General features: G+C 41.5%; 2 protein-coding genes across 7 annotated transcripts in view; one reads left to right on the plus strand and one right to left on the minus strand.

Moving 5' to 3' along the window:
* SH3D19 (SH3 domain containing 19) overlaps positions 1-26,347 on the minus strand; it is a 211,782-nt gene that overhangs the window by 136,722 nt on the left and 48,713 nt on the right. The window lies entirely within an intron of this gene.
* LOC133055813 (serine protease 27-like) lies at positions 20,995-25,446 on the plus strand. Of its 2 annotated transcripts, none has more exons than XM_061140912.1 (6): positions 20,995-21,448; positions 21,552-21,590; positions 21,733-21,892; positions 23,657-23,931; positions 24,690-24,850; positions 25,041-25,446. In XM_061140912.1, the coding sequence occupies exons 1-6, from the start codon at positions 21,397-21,399 to the stop codon at positions 25,284-25,286; spliced, it is 933 nt and encodes a 310-aa protein (XP_060996895.1). In that variant the 5' UTR covers positions 20,995-21,396; the 3' UTR covers positions 25,287-25,446. The 2 variants fall into 2 exon arrangements, with proteins under 2 accessions (XP_060996895.1, XP_060996896.1); XM_061140913.1 differs by having other exon boundaries at positions 23,750-23,931.

The raw sequence follows: 26,347 nt of genomic DNA on the forward strand, positions 1-26,347 counted from the left end.
AAACTATAAACAGATTTTCAAATCCTTGTAAGAAGAACTGAACAGGAAGTATATTTCCAAATACTTCCTCTTCAAAAAGTGAAAAACTCAATGGATTTTCAAGATGCATTGTGGAATTTAAACTCCAAAGTGTTACATACATATCTTCAAGACATTAGCAGACACTGATTGGTAGGGAGGCTAAGTGATTTTTGTGGGTTACTGAAATAGCTACTAGCTCCTAAATTTAATAACAAGGAAACAAAAGCTGATTTTACCTTTAACAGTCTACAGTAAATGAGACAGAGACATCTCACTGTGAAGCCACAGAATTGTTTCACATCTTGAAAAAAGAAAATGCTTAAGGATTTTCTTGAGTTGAAAGACACCCCAATACATGATTCTGGTGGAATCACACCTTTATATTTTAGAGAAATTGTTTAAAACATTAATAGGGCATGGGGGAAAGCTCAACATCCAAATTAACCTAAGGAAAATAGAATTTGCAACTAGATTAAGAAAGCAGGATGCGTGTGTTTATGTGTGTGTGTGTCTGTATGTGTTCAGTCACATCCGACTTTTGCAACCCCATGGGACTGCAGCCCTCCAGGCTCTCTGCCAATGGAATTTTCCAGGCAAGAATACTGGATTGGGGTTGCCATTTCCTATTCCAAGGGATAGTCTCAACCCAGAAATCGAACCTGTGTCTCTTGTGTCTCCTGCATTGGCAGATGAGTGAGGATGCTAATACTTGATTCTAAACTGTTTCTCTCTGTATCTGAAGATTGCAGAAATGACTTTTTCTCATAATTATCTTAAAGAAAAAAACAATAAGGGGTTGGGGATGAAACAGGCCAGAGGATTAAGTGGTACAAACTTTCAATTATAATGTAAATAAGTCACAGGGATGTAATGTACAGTATAGGGAATACAGTCAATAATATTGTGATAACTCTGTATGGTAACAGATTACTAGACTTGTAGTGATCAATTCATAATGTATTTAAATGTTGAATTACGATGTTGTACAACCTGAAACTAATATGATATTGCATGTCAACTATACTTCAACTAAAAGAATTAAAAGGAAACAATAAGAAAAAAGGAGATTAAAACTAAAATTTAAACATAAATGCAAGGTTTATTTTTAAAAGGCCTAACTATACTGTGTTATAGTCACAGGCCATAAGATACATATATCAAATGAAATGTACATTATGGAAGAGCCTGAGATGCAAGTGCACATCAGAACTGTCTCTCAATTGTACTATCCAATTTAAAGTAATCTGTACAGAGAATATTTTCAATATTGGATTGAAATGTTAACCAAGTGTCAATGGGTGTGTCTGTCTCTAAAACATAATTATAACAAAGAAGACACGAACAGGAGCAATCTCTGTTAAAAAGAATTAAAATATATACAAGAATAATTAAACTGCTAAGGAAATTTATCACTGCTGACCTTTATGACGTAAAGTCTTAAAACTAATATATTCATTCAAGTCTTGAGTAAAAAGTGTAACAAGACACAGTTCCCTGTTAAATTTGTTTCTTAGGGAAAGACTAAGGGGACATGGCTATATGGCAAGATTTCAGATGAAAGTTCTACTCCAGGAAAAGGAACTTCTCCCTCTGCAGTGCCAAGCCTGTAGGAGAACAAATCTAGGACAGAGATGGATTCCTTTCACCCTCCCAGCTTTTAGTGGTGACTGTACCCAAGGCTCTGCTAGACAGTCCAGGGACAGACATACCTGTTCCCTATAAATGACTATAAACATTCCTGGTTTGCTCCTGTTGAAAAGTAATCTAAATTTGGATTTATACATTGGCCCAATGCAGGCTTATGACTCTTTCTCTGAGACCTGACCCATTCTCAGTTCCCAAAGAGACTGGGAGATATCTCTGGCAGTCTAGTGGTTAAGACTGTGAGATTTCACTGCATGGGGCACAGGTTCAAACCCTGGTTGGGGAACTAATATCCTGCATGTCATGTGGGGGCATGACCAAAAAAAAAAAAATGTTATTTGAAAGATTGGAATGAGGTTACCTGGAGAAAGAACAACATAGAGAAGTATTGGAGAGACACATGACTTTAGAACTGTCTTGGGAGGCAAAATAAATAAATAAAACAAAGCTGAAAATAAAAATTTTTTCCCTGGTGGCCACTGTTTTGGTAGATTATTTTTTAAGTAATGTTTTTAGGAAAATTTCTCCATCAGATTAAGTTGCTAAAACAAAGCTACAAAAGGTAAATATTCTAACATCATATACAATTTGAATAGGAAAATGAAAACTCAACTCCAGGAGCACTAACAACATTTCTATATTTCAGGGTTTCCAGTGTTTTGGGAAAATGTTTTGATTTTGGGATTTAATTTAGGTCATACCTGAATGGTACAGTGGTTTTCCCTACTTTCTTCAATTTAAGTCTGAATTTTGCAATAAGGAGTTCATGGGGTGAGCTAAATCAAATCCCTTACGATTATACAGCGGAAGTGACAGATTCAAGGGACTAGATGTGATAGAGTGTCTGAAGAATTATGGACATAGGTTCGTGACATTGTACAGGAGACAGGGATTAAGACCATCCCCAAGAAAAAGAAATTCAAAAAGTCAAAATGGTTGTCTGAGGAGGCTTTACAAATAGCTGAGAAAAGATGAGAGGTGAAAAAGAAAGGAGAAAAGGAAAGATATACCCATTTGAATGCAGAGTCCAAAGAATAGCAAGGAGAGATAAGAAAGCCTTCTTCAAGTGATCAATGCAAAGAAACAGAGGAAAACAATAGAATGGGAAAGACTAGAGATCTCCTCAAGAAAATAAGAGATACCAAGGGAACATTCCATGCAAACATGGGCACAATAAAGGACAGAGATGGTACGGACCTAAAAGAAGCAGAAGATATTAAAAAGAGGTGGCAAGAATACACAGAAGAATTGTACAAAAAAGATCTTCACGACCCAGATAACCATGATGGTGTGATCACTCACATAGAGCCAAAACATCTTGGAATGCAAAGTCAAGTGGGTCTTAGCAAGAATCACTAAGAACAAAGATAATGGAGGTGATGGGATTCCAGTTGAGCTATTTCAAATCCTAAAAGATGATGCTGTGAAAGTGCTACACTCAATATGCCAGCAAATTTGGAAAACTCAGCAGTGGCCACAGGACTGGAAAAGGTCAGTTTTCATTTCAATTCCAAAGAAAGGCAATGCCAAAGAATGTTCAAACTACTGCACAACTGCACTCATCTCACATGCTAGCAAAGTCATGTTCAAAATTCCCCAAGCCAGGCTTCAACAGTACATGAACCGAAAACTTCCAGATGTTCAAAGTGGATTTAGAAAAGCCAGAGTAACCAGAGATCAAACTGCCAACATCCACTGGATCATTGAAAAAGCAAGAGAGTTCCAGAAAAACATCTACTTCTACTTTATTGACTGTGCCAAAGCCTCTGATTGTGTGGATCACAACAAATTGTGGGAAATTCTTAAAGAGATGGGAATACCAGACCACATTATCTAACCTGAGAAATCTGTATGCAGGTCAAGAAGCAACAAGTAGAACCAGACATGGAACAATAGACTGGTTCCAAACTGGGAAAGGAGTACATCAAGGCTGTATAGTGTCACCCTGCTTATATAACTTCTATGCAGAGTACATCATGCAAAATGCTGGGCTGATTCCAGCACAAGCTGGAGTCAAGATTGCCAGGAAAAATATCAATAACCTCAGATATACAGATGACACCACCGTATGGAAGAAAGCAAAGAAGAACTAAAGAGCCTCTTGATGAAAGTGAAAGAGGAGAGTGAAAAAGTTGGCTTAAAACTCAACATTCAGAAAACTAAGATCATGGCGTCCAGTCCCATCACTTCATGGCAAATAGATGGGGAAACAATGGAAACAGGGACAGACTTTATTTTCTTGGGCTCCAAATACACTGCAGATGGTTACTGCAGCCATGAAATTAAAAGATGCTTGCTCCTTGGAAGAAAAGCTATGACCAACATAGACAGCATATTAAAAAGCAGAGACAACAAAGGTACTTCTAGTCAAAGCTATGGTTTTTCCAGTAGTCATGTATGGATGTGAGGGTAGGACTATAAAGAAAGCTGAGGGCTGAAGAATTGATGCTTTTGAACTGTGGTGTTGCAGAAAATTCTTGAGAGTTCCTTGGACTGCAAGGAGATCCAACAAGTCCATCCTAAAGGAAATCAGTCCTGAATATCCATTGAAAGGACTGATGCTGAAGCTGAAACTCCAATACTTTGGCCACCTGATGTGAGGAAAAGACCTTGGAAAAGACCCTGATGCTGGGAAACGGGACAACAGAGGACGCCATGATTGGATGGCATCACCGACTCAATGGACATGAGTTTGAGTAAGCTCTGGGAGTTGGTGATGGACAGGGAAGCCTGGTGTGCTGCAGTCCATGGGGTCACAAAGAGTCGGACATGACTGAGCAACTGAATTGAACTCAACTGGGACAATGTTTGAGCTAAGGTTATGTTGTATGCTCTCAATAAATGAAGGATATAAATGATTACATTCTATTTGGGACTTAACAAATCACCTCAGATTTTCTTTGCAATGATGATGTTCAATTCTAGTGGGAGTAATGTAAATACAGACACTCTTACCATCATCTGTAGGAAGGGGATGATCTATCTGGAGAGCAATATGGGCCTTTAAAAAGTTTATGACTTTTTCCATTAAAAAAAATGAAGTAATGCCATTTGCAGCAACATGGATGGACCTAGAGACTATCATATTATGTGAAGTAAGTCAGAAACAGAAAGACAAATGCCATATGATATCACCTACACGTGGAATCTAAAATACAAGACAAATGGACTTATCTACAAAACAGAAACAGACTCACAGACAGCGCAGACTCGTGGCTGTCAAGGGGGAGGGGGCTGAGGGCAGAAGGGACTAGGAATTTGGGATTGTGCCTGTGCTTGGTCGCTCCGTCCTGTCCGACTCTGTGTGACCCCATGGACTGCAGCCTGCCAGGCCCCTCTGTCCATGAGGATTCTTCAGGCAAGAATGCTGGAGTGGGTTGTCATGTCCTCCTCCAGGGGGTCTTCCTGACCCAGGGATCTAACTCAGGTCTCCCACATTGCAAGCAGATTCTTTACCATCTGAGCCACTAGTATATATACAGGGATAAACAACTAGGTCCTATCGTATAGCATAGGGAAGTATCCTGTGATAAACCATGACAGAAAAGAATATGAAAAATATATGTATATATAACTGAATTACTTTGATATACAGCAGAAATCAACATGTCAACTATACTTCAATAAACACTTTTTTTTAAAGTTTATGATTTTTTCTCTAAAATCTACTCCTAAAATTCTATGTTCCGGGGTAGAAAAGTGAGAGAAATTTCCATATGAAGATATGTATTATTGCACTCTTTGTAACAGCAAATCTAATGGTCAACAATAGAGGAATAACAAATTCTGGCACATTCAAGATTTTATAAGCTATGCAGTTATTGTCATATCCAACATTCACTGGGTGTCAGACACTTTCCTGAGTGCTTACTCACTCAGCCTTCACAAGAACCCTAAGAAGTAAGTTTTCTTATTTACTGGTCCCACTTTGTTGACAAGAAAAGAAAGAAGTTAAGCAGAATTGCTGAGGTCACAGAGCTGGGTCCTGGTACTGAGATTCCAAGCCTGTCCACCTCTAGAACCCAAACTACTCAGGACTATCCTACACTGCTATTTTGTATGTTACTTTTCAAATGCGATACTGAATTCTTTTCTATAATTTTTCTTCCAAAGATTTTTGTTTTAATAGTCACAGTAAAATTGATCTTTGGTTTTCTTTTAGGAAAAAGATCTTTTTGTTGTTTCAATATCAATGTTATTTTCCCTTCATAAAAAGGTAAATGAAAACTTCTCTTCATTTTCTATCTTCTAAACAACAGTTCAAAATCATATTGGGAAGATTTGTTCCTTAAGGTGTGACAGATCTGCCTTATAAACTTGAAGAAGAGAGAAGAGAGGGTAGATCTTTAACAAATTTTTCAGCTTCATCAATAATATATTTTCTTTTAGATTTTCTGTCTTCCAGGGCCAACTATGGTCACGTACTTTCCATTTCATTAAAAAACATTAACAGCTTTATTGAAGCATAATTTACAGGCCATAAAATAACCTGTTTGAAGTGTACAATTCAATGATTTTTAGTAAATTGTCAGAGTTGTGCAACCATTATTACAATCATTTTAAAACATTCCCATCACCCTAAAAAGATCTCTTCTGACCACTTAGAGAGTCAGCCCCTGCTGTGACCTCCAGCCCCTCCATTTTGTCTTACTAGTATAAGTCTATAACTAAAGTTTTTGAGCAGATGCATCGAATATATATATATATATATATATATATATATACATATACATATATACACACACACATATACACACATACAATATATATATATATATATACACACACAAAATATATATATATATAACTTATTTGGGCACCCTGGGTTCTAGCTGCAACACGCAGGATCTTTCCGTTGCGGCGTGTGAACTCTTAGTTGTGGTATATGGGATCTAGCTCCCTGTCCCGGGATCAAATCTGAGTCCTTTGCACTGGGAGCGCAGAGTCTTAGCCACTGGACCACCAGAGAAGTCCCTGCATCTATTTTATATGGATTAAATAAAACAGCACAGTCAAATCTTGAGTTGAATTGCATATCATGTGACTGTATTATATTAAAAAGTTCTTTACTTTTGAGAAAACAATGTGGTGCTGTGCATAAGTGGTATAATTTTCTCATTGCTCTTTTAAAGCTACCTGGTACTTATGGAAAAAAGGCAGTATAAGTGTTCCCATTTACCTATCTTCAGTACTGTGGCTTCCAGAAACACTTATTTTTAATAGCCCATGGGCAACAAGTAATAGGAAGAAAATACTAAAATATGATCATCCTGCCTCCAGACAGAGATGGTCATCAGAGATGACCATTCTTCTTTATTTCATGTTAACTGTATTTTCTAACAATAAGATAGTTTTAAATGATTTTTGTTTTCTTAACTGCTTCCCCCAGGCACCCACCCCTCTGCCATAATAGCCTCGCTACTTCTAAAGTGAACAAAGTGTTTTACCCATAGTGTTCAGGAATTTAGTGCTGAGAATTAAGCCTAGCTGACTAGAAGTCCAGCCAATATATTTTTAGTTAGCACTGAACAGAGATTTCTCTAATTAGGAAGCATTAGTGTCATTTGATTTCTGATCCTTGGTTCAAAGTTCTCCCCATACAGTAGGGAACATTAAGTAAAAGATTAAACTTAATTTACCAAGAAAATATTTTTACATGTTCAAACATGCATAATCCAGTTAGAAGCATATTTAGGATCTAAGGTTAGCAAAACTTCCTGAGTATCAAGAATTTCTTCTAATAAAGGTCAACAGAAAATAGACTCTTAAAGAAGTGGAAGTAGCACTGACTCTGGAACCATAAACATGGGTTCAAATCTATTTAATTCCTCTTCCTTCTCTCTCTCCCTCCCTCCTTCCTTTCCAGCATGCCCCACCCCCCCAGAAAATCAAAACAAACACACTTCAGAGGAAACATACTCCCAAGATTTTCTTGAAGTGAATTTGTACTGATTTAAATTTCTTAAATTCTGGAACTAAATTCAGTTGCTTCCCTGTCAACTTAATATCCTTGTTGGCCATCTGTTACTTTTCTATCATTTTCTCCATAAAGACATAAAGTGAACCTCAAAGACATTTAAGTGCATATTACAAGACTGTTTTGCGTTTTAAACAGATGTGCACTTACATGAAAACCCAACCATAAAGCACTTAAGGCTATGTAATTATTTTGCTGACAAATACAAATTCAAAATAAAGGTAACCAAAATACACATATACTCACACATATATTCAGAGTCTGCACATACCCTTCCTCCTAGGTATATCCTCATCATATCTGTAAAAGTCACACTACTAAAATATATTTTCTTAGTTAAATAAAAGAAAAAAATTATACTTGGCTCTTCTGGTTTCATACTGAAAGCTTAAATGTTTCTCTGAAAAAGTATCAGAAAAAGCTATCAGTCACCAACAAGAAATAACTTTTACTACCAGTTCATAAATATAAGATTCAATATAGAATAAGCATGCGTGCATGCTCAGTTGTGTCTGACTCTTTGAGATTCCATGGACTGTAGCCCACCGGGATCCTCTGTCTGTAGGATTATCTCAGCAAGATTATTGGAGTAGGTTGCCATTAGGGGATCTTCCTGACCCAGGGATTGAACCTGTGTCTCCTGCTCCTTCATTAGCAGGCTGACTGTTTACCATTAACCCACCCAGGAAGCCCATAGAATAACCATGAGAATCTGAAAAAGCAGTACAAAATCTACAATATGTACTATTATAGGTCTCTCCTTTCAAAAAAGGTCAAAGTTTAAAGATCTGGAAACCTGATTACTGATACAAAATTTCTTTCCAAGTTAGTCACCAGAAATTCAGAATTAAACTTAGATAAAATCTGAAATCAATTCTTTATCTGGGTTTACCCAGCAGACTTGAAATCTTTGCAAACTTCTTTTTTTTTTTTGCAAATTTCTTTAAAAAAAAAATAAATTTGGAAACATTTTCACCCCAAGACACATATTAATCAAATTAACAAAGATCAAACACAAAGAACAAATATTAAAAGCAGCAAGGGAGAAACAACAAATAACACACAAAGGGATTCCCATAAGGATAACAGCTGGTCTATCAATAGAAACCCTCCAGGCCAGAAGGGAATGGCAGGATGTACTGAAAGTAATGAAAGAGAATAACCTACAGCCTAGATTACTGTATCCAGCAAGGATCTCATTCAGATATGAAGGAGAATTCAAAAGCTTTACAGATAAGCAAAAGCTGAGAGAATTCAGCACCACCAAACCAGCTCTTCAACAAATGCTAAAGGATCTTCTCTAGACAGGAAATGCAGAAAGGTCATATAAACGTGAACCCAAAACAACAAAGTAAATGGCAACCGGACCACACCTATCAATAATTACCCTAAATGTAAATGGGTTGAATGCCCCAACCAAAAGACAAAGATTGGCTGAATGGATACAAAAACAAGACCCCTATATATGCTGTCTACAAGAGACCCACCTCAAAACAAGAGACACATACAGACTAAAAGTGAAGGGCTGGAAAAAAATATTTCATGCAAACGGAGACCAAAAGAAAGCAGGAGTCGCAATACTCCTATCAGATAAAATAGACTTTCAAATAAAGGATGTGAAAAGAGACAAAGAAGGACACTACATAATGATCAAAGGATCAATCCAAGAAGAAGATATAACAATTATAAATATATATGCACCCAACATAGGAGCACCGCAATATGTACGGCAAACACTAACGAGTATGAAAGAGGAAATTAATAGTAACACAATAATAGTGGGAGACTTTAATACCCCACTCACAACTATGGATAGATCAACTAAACAGAAAATTAACAAGGAAACACAAACCTTAAATGACACAATGGACCAGTGAGACCTAATTGATATCTATAGTACATTTCACCCCAAAACAATCAACTTCACCTTTTTCTCAAGTGCACACGGAACCTTCTCCAGAATAGATCACATCCTGGGCCATAAATCTGGTCTTGGAAAATTCAAAAAAATTGAAATCATTCCAGTCATCTTTTCTGACCACAGTGCAGTAAGATTAGATCTCAATTACAGGAAAAAAATTGTTAAAACTTCAAACATATGGAGGCTAAATAACACGCTTCTGAATAACCAACAAATCATAGAACAAATCAAAAAAGAAATCAAAATAGAAATCAAAATATGTATAGAAATGAATGAAAATGAAAACACAACAACCCAAAACCTATGGGACACTGTAAAAGCAGTGCTAAGGGGAAGGTTCATAGCATTACAGGCTCACATCAAGAAACAAGAAAAAAGCCAAATAAATAACCTAACTCTACACCTAATGCAATTAGAGAAGAAAGAAATGAAGAACCCCAGGGTTAGCAGAAGGAAAGAAATCTTAAAAATCAGGGCAGAAATAAATGCAAAAGAAACTAAAGAGACCATAGCAAAAATCAACAAAGCTAAAAGCTGGTTTTTTGAAAAAATAAACAAAATTGACAAACCACTAGCAAGACTCATTAAGAAACAAAGAGAGAAGAACCAAATTAGCAAAATTAGAAATGAAAATGGAGAGATCACAACAGACAACACTGAAATACAAAGGATCATAAGAGACTACTACCAGCAGCTCTATGCCAATAAAATGGACAACTTGGATGAAATGGACAAAGTCTTAGAAAAGTATAACTTTCCAAAACAGAACCAGGAAGAAATAGAAGATCTTAACAGACCCATCACAAGCAAGGAAATCAAAACTGTAATCAGAAATCTTCCAGCAAACAAAAGCCCAGGATCAGATGGCTTCACAGCTGAATTCTACCAAAAATTTAGAGAAGAGCTAACACCTATCTTACTCAAACTCTTCCAGAAAATTGCAGATGAAGGTAAGCTTCCAAACTCATTCTATGAGGCCACCATCACCCTAATTCCAAAACCACACAAAGATGCCACAAAAAAAGAAAACTACAGGCCAATATCACTGATGAACATAGATGCAAAAATCCTTAACAAAATTCTAGCAAACAGAATCCAACAACATATTAAAAAAATCATACACCATGACCAAGTGGGCTTTATCCCAGGAATGCAAGGATTCTTCAATATCCGCAAATCAATCAATGTAATACACCACATTAACAAATTGAAAGATAAAAACCATATGATTATCTCAATAGATGCAGAGAAAGCCTTTGACAAAATTCAACACTCATTTATGATTAAAACTCTCTAAAAAGCAGGAATAGAAGGAACATACCTCAACATAATAAAAGCTATATATGACAAACCCACAGCAAGCATCACCCTCAATGGTGAAAAATTGAAAGCATTTCCCCTGAAATCAGGAACAAGACAAGGGTGCCCACTCTCACCACTACTATTCAACATAGTGTTGGAAGTTTTGGCCACAGCAATCAGAGCAGAAAAAGAAGTAAAAGGAATCCAGATAGGAAAAGAAGAAGTGAAACTCTCACTGTTTGCAGATGACATGATCCTCTACCTAGAAAACCCTAAAGACTCTACCAGAAAATTACTAGAGCTAATCAATGAATATAGTAAAGTTGCAGGATATAAAATTAACACACAGAAATCCCTTGCATTCCTATATACTAACAATGAAAAAACAGAAAGAGAAATTAAGGAAACAATACCATTCACCATTGCAACAAAAAGAATAAAATACTTAGGAGTATATCTACCTAAAGAAACAAAAGACCTATACATAGAAAACTATAAAACACTGATGAAAGAAACCAAAGAGGACACAAACAGATGGAGAAACATACCGTGTTCATGGATTGGAAGAATCAATATTGTCAAAATGGCTATTCTACCCAAAGCAATCTATAGATTCAATGCAATCCCTATCAAGCTACCAACGGTATTTTTCACAGAACTAGACCAAAGACTTTCACAATTTGTATGGAAATACAAAAAACCTTGAATAGCCAAAGTAATCTTGAGAAAGAAGAATGGAACTGGAGGAATCAACCTGCCTGACTTCAGACTCTACTACAAAGCCACAGTCATCAAGACAGTATGGTACTGGCACAAAGACAGAAATATAGATCAATGGAACAGAATTGAAAGCCCAGAGATAAATCCACGAACCTATGGACACCTTATCTTTGACAAAGGAGGCAAGGATATACAATGGAAAAAAGACAACCTCGTTAACAAGTGGTGCTGGGAAAACTGGTCAACCACTTGTAAAAGAATGAAACTAGAACACTTTCTAACACCATACACAAAAATAAACTCCAAATGGATTAAAGATCTAAATGTAAGACCAGAAACTATAAAACTCCTAGAGGAGAACATAGGCAAAACACTCTCCGACATAAATCACAGCAAGATCCTCTATGACCCACCTCCCAGAATATTGGAAATAAAAGCAAAACTAAACAAATGGGACCTAATGAAACTTAAAAGCTTTTGCACTACAAAGGAAACTATAAGTAAGGTGAAAAGACAGCCCTCAGATTGGGAGAAAATAATAGCAAATGAAGAAACAGACAAAGGATTAATCTCAAAAATATACAAGCAACTCCTGCAGCTCAATTCCAGAAAAATAAATGACCCAATCAAAAAATGGGCCAAAGAACTAAACAGACATTTCTCCAAAGAAGACATACAGATGGCTAACAAACACATGAAAAGATGCTCAACATCACTCATTATTAGAGAAATGCAAATCAAAACCACAATGAGGTACCATTACATGCCAGTCAGGATGGCTGCTATCCAAAAGTCTACAAGCAATAAATGCTGGAGAGGGTGTGGAGAAAAGGGAACCCTCCTACACTGTTGGTGGGAATGCAAACTAGTACAGCCGCTATGGAAAACAGTGTGGAGATTTCTTAAAAAACTGGAAATAGAACTGCCATATGACCCAGCAATCCCACTTCTGGGCATACACACTGAGGAAACCAGATCTGAAAGAGACACGTGCACCCCAATGTTCATCGCAGCACTGTTTATAATAGCCAGGACATGGAAGCAACCTAGATGCCCATCAGCAGATGAATGGATAAGGAAGCTGTGGTACATATACACCATGGAATATTACTCAGCCGTTAAAAAGAATTCATTTGAACCAGTCCTAATGAGATGGATGAAACTGGAGCCCATTATACAGAGTGAAGTAAGCCAGAAAGATAAAGAACATTACAGCATACTAACACATATATATGGAATTTAGAAAGATGGTAACGATAACCCCATATGCAAAACAGAAAAAGAAACACAGAAATACAGAACAGACTTTTGAACTCTGTGGGAGAATGTGAGGGTGGGATATTTCAAAAGAACAGCATGTATACTATCTATGGTGAAACAGATCACCAGCCCAGGTGGGATGCATGAGACAAGTGCTCGGACCTGGTGCACTGGGAAGACCCAGAGGAATCGGGTGGAGAGGGAGGTGGGAGGGGGGATTGGGATGGGGAATACGTGTAAATCTATGGCTGATTCATATCAATGTATGACCAAAAAAAAAATAATAATAATAATAAAAAAAAAAAGAAACTTAAAAGTTTTTGCACTGCAAAGGAAACTATAAGCAAGGTGAAAAGACAGCCCTCAGATTGGGAGAAAATAATAGCAAATGAAGAAACAGACAAAGGATTAATCTCAAAAATATACAAGCAACTCCTGCAGCTCAATTCCAGAAAAATAAATGACCCAATCAAAAAATGGGCCAAAGAACTAAACAGACATTTCTCCAAAGAAGACATACAGATGGCTAACAAACACATGAAAAGATGCTCAACATCACTCATTATTAGAGAAATGCAAATCAAAACCACAATGAGGTACCATTACATGCCAGTCAGGATGGCTGCTATCCAAAAGTCTACAAGCAATAAATGCTGGAGAGGGTGTGGAGAAAAGGGAACCCTCTTACACTGTTGGTGGGAATGCAAACTAGTACAGCCACTATGGAAAACAGTGTGGAGATTTCTTAAAAAACTGGAAATAGAACTGCCATATGACCCAGCAATCCCACTTCTGGGCATACACACTGAGGAAACCAGATCTGAAAGAGACACGTGCACCCCAATGTTCATCGCAGCACTGTTTACAATAGCCAGGACATGGAAGCAACCTAGATGCCCATCAGCAGATGAATGGATAAGGAAGCTGTGGTACATATACACCATGGAATATTACTCGGCCATTAAAAAGAATTCATTTGAACCAGTCCTAATGAGATGGATGAAGCTGGAGCCCCTTATACAGAGTGAAGTAAGCCAGAAAGATAAAGAACATTACAGCATACTAACACATATATATGGAATTTAGAAAGATGGTAACGATAACCCTATATGCAAAACAGAAAAAGAAACACAGAAATACAGAACAGACTTTTGATCTCTGTGGGAGAATGTGAGGGTGGGATATTTCAAAAGAACAGCATGTATACTATCTATGGTGAAACAGATCACCAGCCCAGGTGGGATGCATGAGACAAGTGCTCCGGCCTGGTGCACTGGGAAGACCCAGAGAAATCGGGTGGAGAGGGAGGTGGGAGCGGGGATCGGGATGGGGAATACGTGTAAATCCATGGCTGATTCATATCAATGTATGACAAAACCCACTGAAATGTTGTGAAGTAATTAGCCCCCAACTAATAAAAAAAATAAAAAGGAAACATTTTCAGAAACAAAACAAATCAGTTCTGTCCTTGTATTTCTATGACTTCTATTAATCTCCAGCCCTGCCTATGTCTACTTTCCTATTCAAGGTGTTGGCTAAGGCCTGCTTTGTTCTAGCAAAGTCTCAGAATTTGGAGAAGCATTACTATTCCACACTCTACATAAGGAATAAGCGTAAAACTATCTCGCTATTTTTCTTATTTCCCAACTTCAGTTATTCCCCCCAATTATTACAGTACTCTCTGGTTAAAATATTTTCTCCTCATGGTCTTATCAGATTGGCTGAAATGGAGAGGGTGGGAAGACAAACAACCAGTTTGAATGAGGTGGGAAGAGATGCCCTCAGGCATAATAAATGGGGGCCAGCTTTTTGGAGGAAGATTTTGCAACAGAGATTAGATTTTTCTTTTTTTCTTCCACAGGTAACTTCATGGGCTGACTCCTGCTTCTTAAAGGTCAAAGAGGAAGGGCATCACAGTGGCTGGCTTAGGTGCTGTTGGATATTTTCCAGTTGAGTGGAGGCCAAGTCTCTGGCCTCCTCCACAAAGGAGGGGTCCCTCCATAGTCAGTTTCCAGAGGCAGAGTGTAGGCCACGTGCTGGCTCCATTGTGCATGCTGCCCAGCATGTTCTCAAAGCTGTCTCAGAAACAGAGACTGTGACACATGCTAAAACAAAAGGTCTTTCCTTCTGTAATCCTATGTCAGGACAATTCATATCACAGCAACATCCAAGTATGCAGGAAGAGTAATAAAGAATACACATATTTAGCATAATTTATAATAGCAGAAAATAAAGAAAACCTAAGTGTCCAATCAACAAGGGCATGATTTTTTTGGCCTAATTTTCAAACTATACTATTTCTATACTGTGTACTGCTATGCAGCTGTTCTAAAGAAAAGTAATTAGGTTGGTATATACGGGCACGGGAAGTAGAAAAAGTTTGAGTAGGAAAAGTTACACCACATAAAAGAATACTTCTGCTTTTTTCTGTGATGTAAACATACATCTGCCTGGATATGTGTATACACACCCCACACAAATATATAAGTACAGGCAGAAAGACAAGGACCCCACACAAATACATAATCATAGGCAGAAAGAGAAAGAAGGACAGAAAGACAGACCTGGAATGATGTTCAAAAACAACCCACGACTTGCTAGAAGTAGAGAAATGAGAAGGAAACTCTACTTCATACATTTTTCTACTATTTAAATGTTCAATAATGGTAAAGGAGATTCAGCATGCAGCAGAAGAGGGAACCAAGCCTAGTAACATTTTAATAATAACTATTAACTCTCGGTTTCTTCCCGTCTGCCTGCCTGCCTGCCAAGAGAGAAGGGGGCGTTCTCTCTGCTCACATGTGCACTAGACCTAACTGTGTCTTCCAGGGGAGTTTTATGAACTGAATGGAAATCTATAGCTGAAAAAAGGAGCAGTTTGGTTAGATTAATTGCAGCTGAAGATAAGGCAAAAAAGTCCACTATCCTATGGATGCAATGCAGCCTCAAGTTTCAGTGGCTCTCCAGCCTGGGGCCTTGCTTGGTCCTCACTTTGAAGGACTCAGGGAAAGTGCAAGAAGAACCTCAGACCTCTGTGTGCTCCTGATAAGACAGTCACTGCCTTTCTACCATAATCTGTCTTCAAAACTAAATGATCTTTTCACTCGGCCTCAGACACTACCTCTGTGGTCCTCTCTGGTCTCGGGATCACCAACAACTGCATCCTCTCCACGATCTCAACATGAAGCATTTCACCTTCCCAGCACACGTTATCTTACAGTTCTTATGGCAAGAATGCCACTTCCAGTATTTTTCAACTCCATTAGGATTTATAATCCACTGATTTTTTACCTCACTTGACTCTCTACCCTCCCCATTCTTAATTTCCCTCTTTTCCAGTTTAAATTCCTGATTTATCTTTATAATCATTCCTTTCCCCTCCCCCTTCACCACACAATCATTAGAAATTCTCAACTTGATCAGTCACCCTTCTGCTCCCCCCATGCCTCCACCCCTGTTGCTGAACACTGCGTGTAAACACACACCGTTGCCAATTTCACTTCAAGTGGGTACTTTCTGTGCCCAGCAGTCACACTGCTATTTCTCTGGTCCATTCATCTCCCACACTCAGTTCACTTCTTCTTAAGTCTTCAACACTTCCCTTCCCATCCTCAGCAGATGATTTCTTTCCTAGTTCACCAAGGAAATGAAAACCATCAGGAGACAGTTTCTACCACCACATTTCCCGCCAACCAGCATCTGTGTCCACATGCTTGCTTGTGCTCTTGTAGGAAGGACAGGTCTGTGCTCCAGTCTAAGCATCCTCATCCTCAACCAGTGAGTTAGGCTCAGTCCCCTCCTATCTCAGGGACACAACTTCAGCAGTTCTCCCACTTTCTCTCCTGCATCAATTTCTCTCTCAGATAATTCCGTTAGTACACAAACATGACATAATTTCTCTCATCTTAAAACAAAAATTAGAAACGCTGTTCCACCCAGGCTCTTCTGCCAGCTGTGCCTCTACTTTCTTTAACAACAAAATTGCTGTTAAAAACTGCCTGTATATTTGCCGTCTCCAAGCTCTCTTCTTTCTCTGGAATTCATTTCATGATACCAAATCCAAAGGTTGCTTCTTTGTTGTTTGCCGCGTTCGGCAGCCAATCACTTCTTCCTTCTTGAAATGCTTTCTGCGCTTGGCTTCCAGAATACTACACCAGCTCTCTGCCTTCCTCTAGGCTATCCACTTGGTCTTTTAACGGTTCCTGCTTACCTCAATCAAAACTTTGGTGTGATCAATGCTTAAACTCACAGAGGGTTTTATTTATGCTCATTCCCTAGGCAACCTTACCTCATCTCTTGGCTTTAAATACTATGACATGCTGACACCACCCTAATCTAGCCCTTTAGTCTGTGGCAATCTCCTGATTACAGATTTGTATATTCAGCTACTTAGTGAACATCTCCAGTTAGACATCTGGCAAGTGTCTTAAACATGCCTGTAAATGACCTTCAACCCTCAACAACCTGCTCCTCCTCCAGGTGCCCCAGCTCAGTAAATGGGCAGTCTCCACTTCAATTGGTTCAGGCCCAAAACCTTGGAGTCATTATTAACTCCCACCCACAACCAATCCATCATCATGTCTCATTGGTTCTGCCTTAAAAATGCCACCAAAATCTGCCACTTCTTACCACTTCTGCCTCCATGGCCTTGTCCAAAGCCACCATCACCTCCTGTCCGAATTATTGCAATGATTTTCTGACTGACCTCTCTGTTTCTACCCTTGACCATTCTCAACTCAGTAGCCAGTAGGATCCTTTGTCAGGCCAAAATCTTGCCATTCTACTTAAACTAGAAACCAAAGGCCTTACAGTAGTCTCTGAGAGTCCATGTGGTGTGACCCTACCCCTGGTTTGACCTCACTCCTATCATGGGAGCCCCTTGCCCACTCTGCTGCAGCTTGTGTTTCCCAGACATCCCAAACACACCTCTGCTCAAGAGCCTTGTAAGTTACACTCAGGGCTTCAGTCCCTTTTCCCCAGTTAGCCCCTGGCTCACTGCCTTTCTCCTCAGATTCCTGCTCAGAAATCACCTCACTGACGCCTCCTCTGAACCAATCTATTTAAAAATGATGCCCACTCTGGCAACCCTGTCTTGTTTAAATTTTCTCCTAAGAAGTTGTCATATCTGACCTCAAATTAAAATAAAAAATCCATGATGATGGGGCTTTTTCTATGTTGAAAGTGAAAGTGGCTCAGTCATGTCCGACTCTTTGCAACCCCATGGACTACACAGTCCATGGAATTCTCCAGGCCAGAATACTGGAGTGGGTAGTCTTTCCCTTCTTCAGGGGATCTTCCCAACCCAGGGATTGAACCCAGATCTCCTTCATTGCAGGTGGATTCTTTACCAGCTGAGCCACCAGGGAAGCCCAAGAATACTGGAGTGGGTAGCCTATCCCTTCTCCAGGGGATCTTCCCGACCCAGGAATCAAACCGGGGTTTCCTGCATTGCAAGCGGATTCTTTACCAACTGAGCTATCAGGAAAGCCCTTTTTCTATGTCGTCATGCTTCTATTCTGGAACAGTACCTGGCACGGCCATCGAAAACATGACTGCTGCATAAATGAGTTCTGTCTCCTGGACTTGGGAAGGTGCTGTAGTGTGGAGTCAGATTTCGAGACCATGAATCAAAAAAATCTAGATTTAAATCTGATTACTAAACTAGGAGGGCTTCCCTGAGCTCAGTTGGTAAAGAATCCGCCTGCAATGTAGGAGACCCCAGTTTGATTCCTGGGTCGGGAAGATCCCCTGGAGAAGGGAGAGGTTACCCACTTGGTATTCTGGCCTGGAGAATTTCATGGACTGTATAGTCCATGGGGTCGTAAAGAGTCTGACACGACTGAGCAACTTGCACTTGCACTAGACTAGGAAACAGAAGCAACTCCCAGCTTTGCTGGTGAACAGTATGATGCAACTAGTTAAGTCATATAACCTCCAACGTTCTAAGTTTCCTCATTTATAAAATAGAGATGAAAATATGCTCCCTTACCAGAGTCACTGTGTAGATGACAATGTTATGCAAACATAAAATACTGTCAAGCTTCTATATCATGTTAAACTGTTTAGAATCAATTCAACATTTATAGACACTAGTTTATTCTTTTTTTAAACAAACAAAAAAAAAACACCCCAACTTGAATTATAACCAATTCTAAACTGACCTTTCGTCTGCAGAATTTTTAATTGTCTACATTATTAATTATACACATTAGTACCTTAATCATAATATTTAACTGCTGGCCTCATGGCCATAATTAATTTTGCTTTCTATTCTAAGACCTTATCTATTCTAAATAGGGAGAGAAGAGACTTGATATCTTGAGATTTTGGGTATTTTTTTGACTCTGGATTGTCCTTCCTACAGTTAAAAATCAGGCAAAGCTGAGGTGGGCTCTCACAGAGCAGCAACATGAGACAGACTCCTTAGGAAACCTCTATTTATTCTTTATCTTATTTAGGAAATAAAATAGCAATAAAAAGTCAAGACAGTCCAAAGGGTATGCAGAGAACATGGACCGCACCAAAGCACAGCTGGAAAGAGTGGTATTTGAAAGAGGAAAGAGGAATCTTCTCTAAACTCTACTTTTATTTCAAGTTACATAACAAGAAATAGCAACACTTCTTTTAAGTTAGTTCAGTTCATCACAGACATGACTTTACCATGATTCAAAATGATGACATCACCGTTTGTGAGAAAAAATATAAGAAACAAGAAATGTTCTCAATCACCTATAAAACCACTTACTATGTTAACTTCTGTGCTTCCTACAGTACTGTAACAAACTCACTGAGTTAACTGACAATGGGGAAAAGTTATTTCCTGAATAAGGGTATGGTTCTTCTCACCAGATGGGATAAGACGTGAGGTGTGAGCTAAGTGTGCTGTGCTGTGCTTCATTGCTCGGTCGTGTCTGACTCTCTGTGACCCCACTGTTAATGCAGCCCACCAGGCTCCTCTGTCCGTGGGATTCTCCAGGCAAGAATACTGGAGTGGGTTGCTATTCCCTTCTCCAGGGGATCTTCCCAACCCAGGGATCAAACCCAAGTCTCCCACATTGCAGGTGGATCCTTTACCGTCTGAGCCACCAGGGAAACCCACCAGGGATGTTCACCCTGTTTTTGGATCACAGTTTTTCCCCTGTGCCTTGATCTCTTGAAAGCTTCAAGTTAAATTAATTCTCTATTTCAGTAATTATAATAATTCCATCCTTGATATTTGGAAGTATAATCTCTCCTCTTTATTTCTATAGGCCTTCTCATCTCATTCATTTTTATTGTACTCATGATGCCCTTCTGTGCCAAGAAGTTGATATGGAACATTAGAGTCTCAGTAACTGTTTTGTCATGGCCATGTTTTTAAAAACAGCAGTAACATTTGCTCAGCACTTAGGTGATATGTCTTGTCTAGGATCAGCCAGTGCCAGTGTTAGTGGCTCAGCTGTGTCCAGCTCTTTGCAAGCCCATGGACTATATCCCGCCAGGCTTCTCTGTCCATGGAATTCTCAAGGCAAGAATATTGGAGTGGGTTGCCATTCCCTTCTCTAGGGGAAGCTTTCTGACCCAGGGATGGAACCTGGGTCTCCTGCACTACATGCAGTTTCTTTACCATCTGAGCTACCAAGGAACAAAAGTTCTCAAAAATCAGACTGTGGTGAAGCCATGAATGAGGCTTGATAGCCTGGGCCAGCACACTGTGCTTTGTCCTCGGCTCTCAGAGACACCTGCCCCTCCTTTCGTAATGAGGGTACTTGTAAGGTACCAAGTACAAGTCGAAATCTCCAGAGTTACTTCCTCATTCCACCTCTCTCAGACCAGAGTGTGAGCCCCTTGGAGGCAGGCACCCCCAAGATGTCTACCCCTTTACAGATCTGCTCCACAGTCAGCACAATACTTTGTACACCATAAAGACCCAGTAAGTATTCCCTGACTTAGGAAGGCGAAGAACCAATTACACCAGGTAGAGACAGAAGCACAAAAGGGCAAGGGAGAAAGAACATATTGGTCAGTTGACTGGTGTACTTCCTCTTTTTTATCTTATCAGTCCTGTAGCTATTCTCAAGGCCAAGGACTCGGGGCAGGCCTCGGCCGGCCCTCCGGACCCGAGTTCAGGGACCTGCCTCAGAAGTGCGCTGCTGGCCGGCGTGGGAGCGGCTGGGGCAGGGAGTGGGAGTGGGAGTGGGTGGGAGAGACTGGGCAGCCCCGAGACGCGGTGGAGGAGGCAGAGCGAGCCTGCGAACTCCGCCTCGGCCCACACCACGGTGTCTGTGCCAATCTCCTAGCGCCCACCCCCACCACCCCTCGTCCCCCACAGGCAGGAGCCCCCGCACCCTGGTCCGCCCCGGCAGTAGGGGGCGCCGAGGCCCTGGCTCCTCCTGGGTCCTGCGGCTGCACCCTCCAGCATCGGACGGAGTGCGCACCGAAGAGGGGGGAGCCCAGGACCGCCTGAGGGGGGGAAGCCGGTTCCAGCCCCGCTTCTAGGCTGCTCCCCAGCTGATCTCGCCCTGGGATCTGAGTCCAGAAAGCAGGAGGAGGAGACTCTGAGGACAGAAATATGGGCCCTGCGGGCTGCGTCTTCCTCCTGCCTCTTCTGTTTGGGATCTCAGGTGAACTCTTGGGGTGAGGAGAGTCCTGGCAGGGGCGTCAGGGGCCCTTGGAAATAAGAAGCCATCCTGGGTGCCCTCCGCACTGCCCCCTTTCTCTCTCCAGGCACAGATGAGGAGGAACCCGAGGATCTCGTCAAGTCAAGTAAGGCGCCCCGGTCAGGGTTGGCGTGCCCGGGGACACGGGAAGGGGCCTGGTGCCGAGGAGAGGACACCGGCGTGGGGAGGGGGTGTGGGGGGCAGGGTCCCAGGGCAGGCCCCCAGGCCTCTCTCCTCTTCGTCGGCAGTCTGCGGGCGGCCCGCGGTTTTCTCCGGCATCGTCTCCGGCCTGGAGGCCAACGTGGGACAGTGGCCCTGGCAGGTCAGCATCCGCCAGGGCTTGTCTCACGTCTGTGCCGCCTCCGTCATCTCAAAGCAGTGGGTGCTGACAGTGGCAAGCTGCTTCCGGTGAGTGCGGGCCCTGCTTAGGGGAGACCCATCAGGGAGGTGGGTGACGGGCTCCTGGGCTAAGGGCAGAGGAGTTTGTCCGGCACTGCCCGAAACAGTTCCCAAGAAGGAAGTCCAAATGTTTCCTGCCCTAGCTAGTTCAGTACTAGGTAGGTCTCTCCACATTTGAAAATCATCTTGACTGAAATGAATGTCTAAAAAAAGTTTCCCACTCTCTCCCCATCTAATTCCCTACCCACATCTTGACACCATTCTGGGTGCATGGTTCTAAGCTCTCTTCCCTCTCTCTAGGTGGCTGCCCCTATTCCTATGGTTTAAAAGGTCACAGATTGGTTGATAGCATCCACATTTTCATCACCAGCTCCTAACTCTAGTTCTGGTGCATTTCTATTCCGCTGTCTCACTGCTATCTCAAAGACAACGTGATCAAATGAGAACTACAATTTTACCGCCACCAATATCCCAAACCTTTCTCTCCCTTTCTTCCCATCTCATGCAATAACACAGCCAGTTGCTCAGAAATATGAAGCCTCACTTTCCCTTACCCTCCACATTCACTGCAAACACCTAATTCTTCAGTTTTACTTCCATAAAATACTCTTGACTCTAGTACAGCTCTCCTTGACCACTGCAACAGCATAATAGGCTTTTTTTTTTTATTGGAATATGATTGCTATACAACATGGTGGTTTCTGTAGTACAATAATGTGACTCAACCATATGTATACAAACATTCCCTCCCTCTCAATCCTGCCTCCCAACCCCTCATTTCACATCTCACCTACCAAGGTCATCACAGAGCACCGAGCTGAGCTCCCTGTGTTAGCAGCAGCTTCTCACTAGCTGTGTATTTTACGCATGGTAGTGTACTTATCCATGTTACTCTCTCAATTCATCCCACCCTCCCTTTTCCCCCTCTGTGCCCACAAGTCCCTGCTCTGTATCGCCTCTATTCCTGCCCTGCAAATAGGTTCGTTAGTACCAATATTCAGTATTTGTTTTTCTCTTTCTGACTTACTTCACTCTGTATCACAGACTCTAGGTTCATCCATATCACAACAACTGTTTTTTGCTACCTTTATACACACAACAAAGTGATTTTTTTTTTTAATCTGAAGCAAAATCATGTCATTCCTTCCTTCAAATCCTCCAGTCACTGCTCGGAACCTAGGATAAAATCTGTAAGCCATGAACTGCCAGGTGTCTGCTCGTCTCCACATCAGCCCGTTCTACTCCAGGTTTATTCCTATCTCTAGAAGCTGCCGCGCTCTCCGCACCCTCAGTGCCTGTGCGTACACCGTTTCCCTGGGATGCTTTTCCTCACAACTCTTCACATGGCTGGCTCCTGCCCTATGGGCTTCAGTTCAAAGTTTCTCTCTTAAACAAGACCTTCCCTGATCCAATCCATAGGCTCTTCCCTCATCTTTTACTTTCTACCTTAAAATCCTGTTTATTGTCTTCTTAAGATTTTTCACAATTAAAAATTTTATACTTGTTTACTTGTGTGTTGTCTCTGCCTCCCTGCCTCTCTCCCAAGCTCTCTATCTCTTTTGACACAGACACACAACCCTTGAGACCAAAAGCCCTATGACAGCCAGGTGATGTCTAAGTTTCATTTATATATTCAGGAGATACTAGGCACTTATTGAAGAAATGATGCTTAGCCAGGTGAAAAATACAACCTCCAGAACTATGGGCTCTGCTGGGACACTGCACGACTGAGGCACGAGGAACCCATGCTACTTGTTCTGCTCATCTTCTCAGGTCTAAGGACCCCAGAAAATATGAGGTACTGGTGGGGTCACTTCAGGTCTCTGGTTACCAAGGCCCCAAAACAGCGATCATCCCTGTGTCCAGGATTATCCCCTACCCCGGCGTCCAGGGACATGCACCCAGTGCCATCGCTGTGGCAGAGCTGGCCCGCCCGCTTTCCTTCAGCCCTCTGGTCCTGCCCATCTGTCTCCCGACATCAGCAGTCCAGCTGAAGAACGCAGCCTCCTGCTGGGTGACTGGATGGGACAATCCTGGGATATTCCAGTGTGAGGATAAGTAGATTTTCTGAGCTCGGTTTGCTCTACTGACATCCCCCTCACTCTCTGTCCCACTCCTGGCAAAAGACGCGGTGTGCTCTTACTCTCTAGCAACCAATCCGAAGGGTTGCAGACTTGAGTTCTCCTCTCACCCCCAGCTTCCCTCTGCCTCCTTCTTACTTCTGCTGCTACAATTACTTTGCTTACTTACAGCAGCTTTTGCTGCTATGTTACAATACCTCTAAGACCTTAAAAGTGAAAAGGCCAAGGCACTGAACTTAATGAGAAGAGAGTTCTCAGTTCCCCTCCAGTGCCCAGTAGAATGTGTGTGGGCTGGCGGATGGGGAAGCAGACATGAACGTGGATCCTCAGCAGGTCCCGAGTCAGACTGAGAGGATTTCACACACCAACAGTCCTGACTCTCTCAGTATATCAGATCCACCTTCTTACATTCCATGGAACATAATAAGTACATGTCAAAGCCAAACAACATAATCTCACACCTTCATTATCGTACGCTTTCCCAAATCAAAAGATTCTTCTGCTCTCTATTGTATCTGAGCAGGAACAACTGCCTTTAGTCTTGTCAGACCTAGGGACTGCAGCCTTGAGACTATGTGCCAAACCAGAAATCAGAGTACTGCCTATGATGGGGGGCAGAAACTTGAAATCAGAGATATCCCTGAAAATCAAAGGCATGAAACTGTATCCAAAGCTGAAAGTTGCTTCCTAATTTTTAACACAGCTTTGCCTTTTTGATCTTATAGCTATGACACCACCTTACACACTGAAGGAGCTACAAGTGCACCTCATTGATCTCCAGACGTGCAAGAAGTATCAGAAAGAAAGCTTGTTGCGAGGAGCCGAGCGCATCAGTGAAGCCATGATCTGTTCCCGGCTCCCAGTGGGGCAGCCAGGCGCGTGTATAGTAAGAACCCACTCCTACAGGATCTTTCAGAGCCCCTCCTGGCCCCAGAGTGCTTCCTCCACGTCTCGTAGCTTTGTGGTCCCTGGGTGAATCCAGAAGTGTCGGGACAGGCCCAAACTCCACAGCTCTTGGCTAAACTATTAGTCTCTTGCCCTGTGCATGGCCTAGCCATATGTCCTCTCTCCTTCAGGCCAGTAGAGGAGATCCCCTGATGTGCAGAGTGAAGGACTTCTGGGTTCTAGCAGGAGTGATGAACTGGGGATCAAACTGCATCGGAATCGACGAGCCTGGAGTATTTACAAACATCAGTTTCTACAAGTCTTGGATTGAGAAGTCAGCTGTCTCATATGCTGAGCTTTCTGCTACCCCCAGGTCAGACTTCTCCAGGTTCTTCCCGGTAATGCTTCTGCCTCTCATATTCCTGGGGCCACCCTAACTAGCTGAGGGAGAAAGAGGAAATGCTTTAAGTTGAGGATTTTGAGGAGAGATTTTGAAGATTCAGCAAGAAAGAAGCAGGTCAGCTCCCTCGAGACACAGCCCTTAGGAGCCACATCTGCTTGCTGCCTTGTCTCCTACAGGTCAACATAGAAAGCAAGGTGCCCCGTGTGAATAAACTTTGGTTGATTCTGTTATTTCTCATATTCATTTTTTGGATGAAACTGGAGTCGGGGCCTGGGGAAATACAGAAGCAGAGAACTTTAGGGCTGAAAGGGATCTGGAAATCCCTGACCCAATCAATCCCCCACATTCTACAGAAGCAGCAGCTAGGGTCCAGAGAGGTGAACTAGCTTGCCCTTGGCTGAATTAAATTAAAACCATCCAGTCTGGGACTAGACTGAGTTCTAAAGAAAAATCAGGGACTTGGAGGACTAGCAGGTTTCAGTGGAAGCACATTAGGCAAGAGGAGCCTAGCGCAGCATGTTAGCTATCTACTGCTGTATAACAAATTACCCCAAAACTGGAGACAACATTTACTATCTCTTAGTGTCTGTGAATCAGGGAGACTTAACTAGGTAGTTCCTACTAACGGTGTTTCAAGAGGCTGCTTGCTGCAAACTGCAGTCATCTTCAAGTTCAACTATTGACAGAAAGAACCTGCTTCAAGGTCACTCTCAGAGGCCTCTCTGTGGGGAGAGAGGGCAGCTGGCTTCATACACAGTGAGTGATCCAAGATAAAGTGACAGAGAACACCCCAAAGGGAAGCTGCAGTCTTTCTATAACCAGAAAGACATCTCGTTACTTCTGTTGTATTCTATTCTTTAGAGGTGACTCAACAAGGTGTAAATATCAGGAGGCAAGAATCACTGCAGACACAAGAGCCACCTTCTACAAATGCAATAGGTAAGGGTCTGGAGGTGAAAACTGACTCTGTTTAGCAGTCAGACATTAAGCAGAGGCATGGGGTGGGGTTAAACTGAAGTTTGGGGAGAGAATATTTCTGAGTCTCCTGTTCATCCCACTGAGAGCACTGCATGGTTGTGTTCAGAGAAGGGTCTA

Source organism: Dama dama, chromosome 5 (genome assembly GCF_033118175.1).
Source record: "Dama dama isolate Ldn47 chromosome 5, ASM3311817v1, whole genome shotgun sequence".
NCBI lineage: Eukaryota > Metazoa > Chordata > Mammalia > Artiodactyla > Cervidae > Dama > Dama dama.

Bases quoted from the DNA above. Each gene is read 5' to 3' on its own strand.
- LOC133055813 (XM_061140912.1), top strand. From the start codon at position 21,397: ATGGGCCCTGCGGGCTGCGTCTTCCTCCTGCCTCTTCTGTTTGGGATC. The intron at 21,893-23,656 runs GTGAGTGCGGGC...TCATCTTCTCAG, and splicing joins ACAGTGGCAAGCTGCTTCCG to GTCTAAGGACCCCAGAAAAT. The intron at 23,932-24,689 runs GTGAGGATAAGT...TTGATCTTATAG, and splicing joins CAATCCTGGGATATTCCAGT to CTATGACACCACCTTACACA.